Here is a 9,841-nt window from a genome sequence, read left to right on the forward strand (position 1 = left end):
AGACGGGTGAAACTTACGACACAAAACAACAATCTCATAGGTATGATACAGCACTTCAGAAAACTCAAGTGGAAAAAGCAGTGATCTGTGCTATATCCTGTCTTTTTGATTTCTTGTCTTTTGACTTTGCAAATTTGGAAGTCATTATTCCTGTCTGTGTGAAACAGGTGAAAGAAATGGGTGGGGTCAAATTTATAGTTTATTACAGACGAAGAAATAAATCATGTTTCTTCTTCACAAAGGTGATAAACAGCACTTTAAACAGTTTCAGATGAGATAGGACTGTTTCTATTTGGATGTTGTATCTAAAATACAAACAATACATGCTATCATATGACATTAAAAACAATGGTAATACATCAGCATTTAAGACCAATGGTAAAGAGTCTTTGATCACAAACGTAGCAACAGTCTTAGCAATATGCCATTATTAAATTACAAGCAGTCTGCTACCATTCAAAGACAATTAAACTGACTTTCTAGATTGGTAACGCTCTGCATAAACCTTTACATAACATTTTCCATATGACCAGGTAAATATGCAGAAAATTGTCTCCATTTTCTCTTCAAGTCAGATGCTAGTACAATTTCCAGTAGCAAAAAGGAGTCAGTCATTTACAGGTCAGCAACAAAGTGAAGCAGCTAAGCAGTATACAGGCTGGTGAAGTTGCTGTGCTGAAGTAATAAGAGTAAAAATACTTTCTAACCTGCATGCAAGTACAGATGTTTGCTGCATAATCTCTTGAGCCTTCCCATATTTTTAATATTAGGTTCCCAAGGTATAATATAGTCCTTCACAAGAACAAATTAAGCCTATCTGAGAAAACAGTGCTTTAACAGAATATGCAAGCGCTGTGCATATGGACCATGACATCAAATTGTGAAGAATGAAAACAGCGCGATACCCATTTTCATACACGGAAGCCAACAGAAATTATTCTGAAAAATCTTATCACTTGCTGATGGGATTTTCTCTTCCCCTGCCTTTTATGATCCCATTACTTTAAATTTATATATATATATATATATATATATATATATATATAAGTCAGGATTTTTAATCCCTGAAAATTTACAGTAGAAGTTACAAATATATATACCTATATATGTATATATATATATATTGAAAACCAAATCCAAATGAAAAGGGTTATATATTTCAAATGCAGACTAAGCCAACAGCTCTGGAAAAGCCACTGCATCTGCAAGGCCGAGTTACAGACCCACACCTTTAGAAAAACATGTTCGAGCTAGCCATTACTGGTCAAATATACTTAGAACAGCAGAAAATATATCTCAGGAGTAGCAACCTTAACCATACATAACTAGTTAGGCAGTAACGTTACCCATTCCCTGCCCTCTTAACTACTGTTTAAATATTTATTCAGTTGACTGTCAAGTACTAAAAAAATTCAATTTGAATCTATCAATTACAAATATGTCCACATTTATAGAAATAATCACATGAAGGCAGAGAACAAACCAGCTGTTCATTCCAGGTGCATACTTGCATGTATGTTATGCATTGAAAAACAACAGCAGACCAACAAAAAAATCCCAAAAAAACAAACAAACAAAAAAAAACCACCACCAAACAACAAACCAAAAAAATAAACCAACAAAAAACCACAACCAAAACCAACCCAACCAACCAAACCCCACCCCTCCAAAATCTGAAAAAAATCCCAACCAACAAACCAACAAACCAACAAAGAACCTGCCCACACCACCAGCCTCCAGAAACCACAAAAACCAAAACAAACAGGAATCTCCCCCACACCACCAAACTCGTAAAGGACTATAACTAGAGCAGGCCTTGCTTCTTTGCAAACCAGGAAACTGAATGTATGTGTGCATTCACTGAACCTAGAAAGCAGTTCTCTTGCTACCATGAATAGCCACATCTCCTTCAAATTTCATGTGGGTCTTTGTTTCTTATTAGAAGGAAGTGTTTTGTTACTTTCAAACACATACAAAATATTTATGTGTACTGTATTGCCACTAGAATAAGAAACTGGACAAAAATGACTATTTGTACTGGTTTCTAAAGCCCAAACTGGGCTTTAGGGACCTTGCAAGCAGCTCATCAAAGCCTAAAGGGCTCCATATTCTTCTGTGTGTGTGAATTAATTTAGCTCTTGTGTGGGGGTTCTTAAGTCCTACTCACACTTCAAGTTGTGGTTATGGTTTATATGCATGCAGTAATTCAAATGCAGGACAAAATGTTGTATATCCAATTTGAACAGATTTCTGAATTACAGTGCACAGGTGTGTGTACTACACTAGACGATAACACAGTGGTCCTTTCTACCCTCAACTATTTTGTGATTCCATGCATCATTAACCATGCTGGTGAGAACATACAAGTACATTCTAAATTAACTACCTGTACAATCTCATGCTTGCACCAGTGTAAATGACATTCCTATAATTTAGTCAGACTAAGGCACAGGGATGAAGTGGTGACCAACACCATTTAGCCAGAAGGAGTTAAGAGCCCTGCTGCTGCCTACAAATCCAGCACATTGGGATTGAAAGTATTTCTTGCCGAAACTTAGCCAAGAGTCCAGAATGGGCCTTCAGTTAAACTTAGCCTGATAGCAAGCGTTCAATCTGATAACAATTCTTCCTTCACGGAAACAATTCCTTCCTTCCATCCCTCTGTAGAAACATCTTTCAGTTTTCCTATCAGAACAACACCCATCTTCCATAGTTGTAGATTCAAAGGTTATCTTTTCTCCTAACCATGAGATTGTCAGCCAGTATCAAGAATGCAGCCTACAGGCAGCTTTAACACCCAATGTGAAAGGAGAAAGGGTTGTGCTTACAGCGGACAAGGCTGCAATTTCTGCCTAAGACTACTGTTTTAGAGAGCATATGCATGCACATGCTAGAAAAAACAGAGGGCAAATAACATGGCTCCAACGCCGGAGTGAACAACACTATAGCCGTCCCAGCAGCCTTCCAAAAGCCTTGTCATCTTATGCCAGTCTTAAGGAGAGGTTCCACAGGTTTGTAAGAACTTTGCCCTTTATAAATGATGCACAAGACCTGTATCAATACCACCAACTGCCTCTAGATTTTAATTAGCAGTCTGAATAGTAAGGATGATGTTTTGAGAGAAACAATGGCTAGAAGTTAGTTCTCTTCACATGAAGACACACACAAATCATGGTTGTCTGTTCAGACTACTAAAAACTCAAAGCCACATCCTTGTACAAGGTTGTGTATACCAGCAATTTCACATGATTGTGTTGGTATTTGTTTCTTTTGATACAATAAATGTGATCAAGATCTTCACAGAATTTGGTTGCTGTGGCTTGTGTCAAATAAAATTGAAATATTATTTCCATTTTCTTTGCCTTCTACCTACATTCTGGGCTGCTCTCATACACTAAGTAGGTAGTAAACTAAATATACATGACTCTAAAGCCTCAGCTACCAACTCTAACTGTCATATAACCCAAACAAAATGTTGTACCAGTCTCTACTTCTTTTGCCACATTAGGTATTATTCCTCTATGACACTCTAAATACAGAAGCAAAAACTTAACAAGACACTTACTGGATATATTAAGAATGAAGACATTAATTTTTTTTCCAGGATTCAGCAATGGTCTGTTAAGATCTAGTAGTTCCTAGTGTGACTTGCTTGTACCAGACCCATTAAGTCAAGCTATAGCATAAAAGCAGGTGGGAGGTGGGCAGGGATGCAGTTGCTGGACTTCTCTCTTCAAATAATACCAATATCCTGTTCTAGGTATGTACCATGAAGCCAATATGATCTGGTTTTGTGCTTCATTAATCCACTATCTGTACTCTTTATAGTTCATTTGCTAGATGTCATCAATGCTGTAATTACAGGCAAACCTTCAAAGGGTCTTTCTCTCACATACACACACACACCCCCAACGCTCTCTTAATTAATGGTAATACTTTACAGCCACTGCTGCACTCCTGGTTCAAGAAAATAACTCTTGCTTTATAGTACTTTCTTCTATAATCACGTTTAGGATATAATGCAAATGCTGTATCTAAATGCATTCTGACTGCCATCATAGGCAGTCGTCAAGTTTTCTGTCAAGCTCTTCTCATTCTTGTTCTCCCTAGTGCTCCATCTCTAAGGCTAGTCTTTCAGGACACCCAAGTATGCGTTTGCTCAGATTCTTCAAAACAAATTTAAAAATCTCCATATATTGCTTCAACTGCTATCAAACAATGGTTAATCATTTTAAATTATGCTGTGACAGCACAGGTGAACATCTGCAGTATATTTAAAATCCAGTATCCTCACAAAGTAAAGCAAAGTTTCCAGTTAAAATTTTAACTAAAGCCCCAGTTTTAGAACACACTTGTACAGTCTTCAAAAATAGCCACAAACCAGAAATCAAATACTACATTGAGAGAGCTGTTCATGGAAAAGGCTGGTTATTTTCCTTTTTAAAAATAAGTGACAGCAATGACCCCACAAGTGGATTCAGAAGTGTTTACAACTTCCAGGAAAATAAGTACCACGTGGTATTTTCAGATTGATTTTCTTTAAGCCTTAACTGTCCAAATAAGTTAGGATAGAATAAAGTAACACACTCACTCTCTGGAAACAACATTCTCAAAAAATAATTACAAGTTTTTGCAAATACTTGAATCTAGTACTTCCTTTTAAATGCTTATCACCCCACACATCTATGAGTGCAAAATCCACTAAAGTAATAACAGCCTTCTATTCCTAGGCTAATTACTATTGAAAATATTGCTTCTGTTGATTAGCCACCCCAGTTGAGAGTAAAAAATTATGCTTCCAGGTAAGACTCTGCATATTTTCTTAAGTAAAGCAATTCAGCCATATTATACAATAAACTGATTAAAAAATCACTTCGCAAAACCAGTTGTACATTCAGACAGATGGCAGCAAAAGGCACGCATCTTCAGATTATCATGCTTGAACAAAAGTGAAATCATGACATCATGGTATTATGAAATAAAATCATGGCTACAGAATTATTTCTACATTTAGAACAAGAAACACTTGCTAATAAAGCTAAAATCATCATATATAGAAAGGCTTGCATTAAAAAAAAAACAACAAACAATCATTGCAAAGCTATTCTAGAGGAAAGGATTAAAAAAGATCAAACTTTAAATATAAACCCCTGTCGTTTAACACAGTAATTTGGGTTGGCTCTTCTGCCTGCAATGGAAAAATCTGCAGATGAACTACAATAAGAGTTTTCTAGTAGATGCACTGGAGTTTTTGTTTCATCATTTTTTTGTTTGTTCATGGGGTTTTTTAGGTTTTTTTAGTTTCCCATTTTCAAGAAATACTCTGAAAGTTTGTGTGTCCTATAGAAAGGTTCTCTGCTCAGGGATTCTTTATGCTAAAAGAGTTTTCAAATTTCTCTAAACAAGGAGCCAAGGAAACGCCATCTTCGTATCTCACCTGATTCTTCAGTGAACATAATACATATGCATGAATTTAGAGACTCACTCCAGTGTTTGAAATGACCTTGCCTGCAAGCCTTTTTGTTGTTGTTATTGTTGTTGTTGTTTTTTAAAGACCAAAAAAGCAAAAGTAGCGATCTGTGTTACAAAATTCCTCTTCCAACATGACATACATTATTGTAAAACAACTCATGATAGTAATTACAGCAATTAACTGTGCTGCATGTCATTTAGGTAAGTCAAATTATAAGAAGCTTAGAACAAGTAATACTTCTGTTTACTTCAGTTTCAGCCCAAACCCTCCATTGATTACCTACTATTAGAATGCCATGAAAAGTAATGCTTTTACTGAGAAAACATACCTATGTTAAAGATACAAGCATTGCCAAATCAGGCTGTGCTAACCAGACTATGGGTTCCATAAGGATTTATCACCAGTACTTCCAGCCACATTTTACTACCAGAAACAGTGTTTGTGACATTGCCATAGAGCTTACAGAGCTGTAAGAAAATGTGAAGTAAGGAAAAAGGGTTTTAAAAGTATCTTCATTTTAAGTCAATGATGTCTTCATCATATAAGGAAATCAGCTGAAATGGATAGCTAGATGGTGAGCTCTCCTCCCTGTTTGCTGAAGTATCAGGATCTGAACTAGTGGAAAGAGGACATCTTTCAGGATAGCCTTCAAATGAGCTTGATATCCTGCAAAGAGGAAAATAAAAGCTACTAAAAAAAATACACAGGTCAGGGCAGGAAGAACAATGGCTACTTCAAGATTCAATCAAGTTAACCTAAAGACAGACAAGAGACCATTACAACTAAGTTTCCTCCTGTTTTACTCTACTAAAAATAATCAAAAGTTAGTATTAATGAAGCCCCTCACCCAAATAATTTCCAAGTAGGGAAATATATCAAACATAGTTTTACACTGCAAGAGACTTTTAATTTTCTTACTCTCAGTCTCCTGTATCTTGCCAGTATTCTGTATTCTGCCAGTACTCTACACAAACATAGGTTATGGAAACAATGAAAACAAGAGAATAGCATTGGGGTGTCCTGGTTCAGGGCAAATCTGGGAGAGTGCTAAACAGACAAATGCTGCAGTATTTTTTCACAAAATTTATTCTGAAAATAGCAACACAAGAGCATATAATGAAAACAAGAGAATCTGCACAGTGTAGCTGCAGTAGTCCAAATCTTTATAACAGGTTCCGCTGCAGCAAGTCCCCACAAAATGCCATTAAGTCTTGTCTTGCTCATTAACATGTCTTTAGCAAAAAGTGTAACTGCTTCAGTACTTATGGTATTCAGATACTCTAACAAACATGAAACGCTCATGGATATACAAAGGTTTCAGTCAGCCTCATGCCAACTGAGATAAGCATAAGCAATCGATTCTGAAAATATTTACAGTCTAACTTAGTCTCCTTTCTAAAGTATATTTACCTGTCACTACTAGATGATCTTACAGCTCCCTGCTTTGGGTCTGACTGTCTTCGAGAAACCTTTTTCAGCTTCTGTGCACTTTCTATCTTGGGTATAGGCTCATCCAAAAGACCTCAATAAAGGAATAAAAGACTTAATACTTTCAACAGAAAGCAAAGTATTCATGAAAAGGTTATCTGTTGCCATTTTCCATTATTAACCATTTCTACTTAGCTTAGAATATGGCCATCTTATACATGATCAGACAATGGCTTTACTATTTGCAAATAATGTTCCCTCACTGTTTCCTTTTTTTATTTTAATAATTTATTAATACTAGCTGCATGTTACAAACCTACCTGTGACGGTGCAAAGATTAGAAAGTATGTGTCTGGGAATTGATATGTAACACTGAGGAATAAGGAGAGTTTACCCAGCAATTCTTTACGCGTTCTGCTTGCAATTTCTTTAATTTCCACACGAGATAAAGGTAGCGAGTGCATAACTGGAAGAGAGGTAATGCCACTTGATGTTGTAGTAGTGATGACTTTGGGAGCCAAAGGTGACTTCAGAGGTCGTTCAATGCTTCGTCCAACCAGATTGCTGAGAGGTATTTTGTACAGATTTTTGCATGGAGCTTCATCTGAAACACAAAAAGAAAAAAGAATGTTACATTTGCATAATAATTCCAAATGAAAAGTTATAAAGACAAACTATACTTGTTGAGCTAGGCACTTTTTAACTGAAATGACGAATATCTTTCTTGCTCTAGAGATCTTTCAATACAAATAGGCTAGGAAAAGGAAGAAATACAAGCAATTTGACTTAGAGAAAAGAATAAGATTGACTTTTGGTAACACGATGAATCAGGAATGGAACCAGGAAGTGAATTTATATGACCTGCAGCTGGTACTCTGACTATTACACTGCACTCTGTGAAGTATTTCCCATGTGTTTTAAAATACTGCAAACATATTGGAGCCTGGATCTCAAGTGGTTTAAATTATTACTCCTCCTCTTAAGTAACGCAAAATATCATGTTTTCCTAATTCCTAGAAGAAAAACAAATCGAAGTCCCAAACTTACCATAAAATAAGAAATTTGTGATTACCTTCTCCTTTTCTTATCTGCTAACAGTAAAGCAGCAGATTTAAGGAAGAAAGATGTACACACATCTTGCATTATTTAGTTGATGTTCCCTTGTTTCTCCTTTATTGTTACACTATAGACTAACTGTTCATAGATCATGTTACACTAAATTGTCTGTGCAAAGCTTTTCAAGACTTCTTACTTTTATTTTGCAAAAGAGCTTCAGCCTTTCAGTGGTTATACAGCTTTTCTTTGGCGAAAGGAATAGAGTATGTGAAATGTCAAACTTTCTCACAATTTTATGGTCCTTTTTCATTATGACTCCTGGTCACATTGTGGAAAAGTCATCAAGATATTGTGGTTTAATTCCTCCCTTCCTACAGAATTTATTTCTTCAGAACAGTGCTACCATGTATTCAGAAAAGATACTACAGTGCAAAAGCTCAGCCAAGTGCTTTATATGTGTGGAAAACATAAAATCTCTTATCCTCCACACTTTTGGGTAGGAACTCACATTTTTTTACCATCTTTACTTAAGATCAAATGCACCAAGATGTGATAGCTGTTGGAACAATTAGAAATCACATTACCTTCTACAGAAGGAAGAGGTAATTCTGGCTTTTCGTAAGCTGTTGGGGTTTGAGGAGAATTCTTTGAACTCATTTCCTTAGAGCTGCTGTCAGAGGATCCACTTACTGCAGCAGTAGCTTTAAAATAAATATCCGACTGAAATGACAAATAACCCATCATTAGTATGGTGTTACTTTCTTAACCATCTTCTGATTCTCTTTGTCCTTGATAAAAACTAAGAGCAAACAGGTGAACAATTATTGCAGATAAAGTAAACATGTATTTCAGTTTTGTTTGTTACATTTTTAGTGGCAGCAACTTTTTATGTTAATTAGATCCCAACATATCACAGAAATACTCAAACATGATTTTTCTGTCTTACCCTTGATGCTACAAGTTGAAGCTCAGGCACAACTGCTGTGTGGACTAAGTTCCCATTCACCACTAATCGGATCTCGATGGAATCGGTAGTGAAGGCAAGAACATAAGGGAAAGCACAGACTGCAACGAAATAGAAGTTATTTGGCAAAGGAAAATGGCTAAAGCAAAAGTTTATTGGATGCCCCACAAAAATTGTTCTTGACCTTTTCTGGCATGTTCCTTTCCTATGAATAGTGCTGTCTAACATACTGATGTACACTGAACTACATCGAGCTTGAACAAAATTTCACTCTTCATGCCTGGCAGAATATAGAGGGAATGGAAAATGAGAAACACAAAAAAGAAATGTTCAACAAAGGATGAACTTGCTACCAAGGCTCCACTTTTCAAAATTATCATATTCAGAAACTTGGCAAGTCAAGTGGCATCATAAATGTAACATGCTTATTCCCAGAATATTGTAATTCCACCAGAGCCAAGTGCACATGAAAATAGTAGTGAAAAAAACATCTACTAAAAAGAGATATTTTCTTACCAACAGCATAAGGAACTTGATTCCAGCTGAAGTGGAAGTCATAAGCGGATGGCTGGACCAGTGAGGAACCTCCATTGAAAGGGTATACCTTTCTGTATTGACAAACATCTGCAGCAAAACAGAAAAAAGAAGCACTTTACACTGTAAGTGACCACCACCCATTTTATATGGAGATTTTTCAGAAGGGTGGACATTATGCACACTATCAAACATTCATGTAAAAGTCCCTCTAAAGCCAAACAGCTAAGCAAAATTTGCTTTCTTTGTGAACACATTGGAAAGACCAAAATAGAAGACCTATGTTTTAATAAGCTGTCATAGTTCCTGAAGTATTACTGTTTCAACAGTTACCAGGTCCCTAACTTGTCTATAGATACAGAAACAGGCAAGGAAAATTCAGAAAA

The 9,841-nt window shown here is 36.2% G+C and overlaps 2 protein-coding genes across 8 annotated transcripts in view; one reads left to right on the forward strand and one right to left on the reverse strand.

The window, feature by feature from the left end:
* Positions 1–9,841, forward strand: part of LOC110477696 (uncharacterized) — a gene marked incomplete at its 5' end in the record, with an annotated part of 211,793 nt that overhangs the window by 2,234 nt on the left and 199,718 nt on the right. The window contains one exon of the mRNA XM_085556459.1: positions 9,444–9,580. The remainder of the gene's footprint in view (positions 1–9,443; positions 9,581–9,841) is intronic.
* The window catches only part of GARNL3 (GTPase activating Rap/RanGAP domain like 3), a 35,934-nt gene continuing 26,274 nt past the window's right edge, over positions 182–9,841 (reverse strand). For 4 of the 7 annotated variants that reach the window (XM_021543758.3, XM_085556429.1, XM_085556426.1 and 1 more), the window contains 6 exons: positions 9,438–9,545; positions 8,904–9,022; positions 8,542–8,677; positions 7,296–7,505; positions 6,884–6,995; positions 182–6,139 (listed from right to left, as the gene is read on the reverse strand). In XM_021543758.3, coding sequence (XP_021399433.1) covers positions 5,986–6,139; positions 6,884–6,995; positions 7,296–7,505; positions 8,542–8,677; positions 8,904–9,022; positions 9,438–9,545 — 839 coding nt within the window. In that variant the 3' untranslated portion in view covers positions 182–5,985. The other 3 variants (XM_085556430.1, XM_085556427.1, XM_085556428.1) reach the window with 2 other exon arrangements.

Source organism: Lonchura striata, chromosome 17 (assembly GCF_050655825.1).
Source record: "Lonchura striata isolate lonStrDom1 chromosome 17, ASM5065582v1, whole genome shotgun sequence".
In the NCBI taxonomy this organism is placed as follows: Eukaryota; Metazoa; Chordata; class Aves; order Passeriformes; family Estrildidae; genus Lonchura; species Lonchura striata.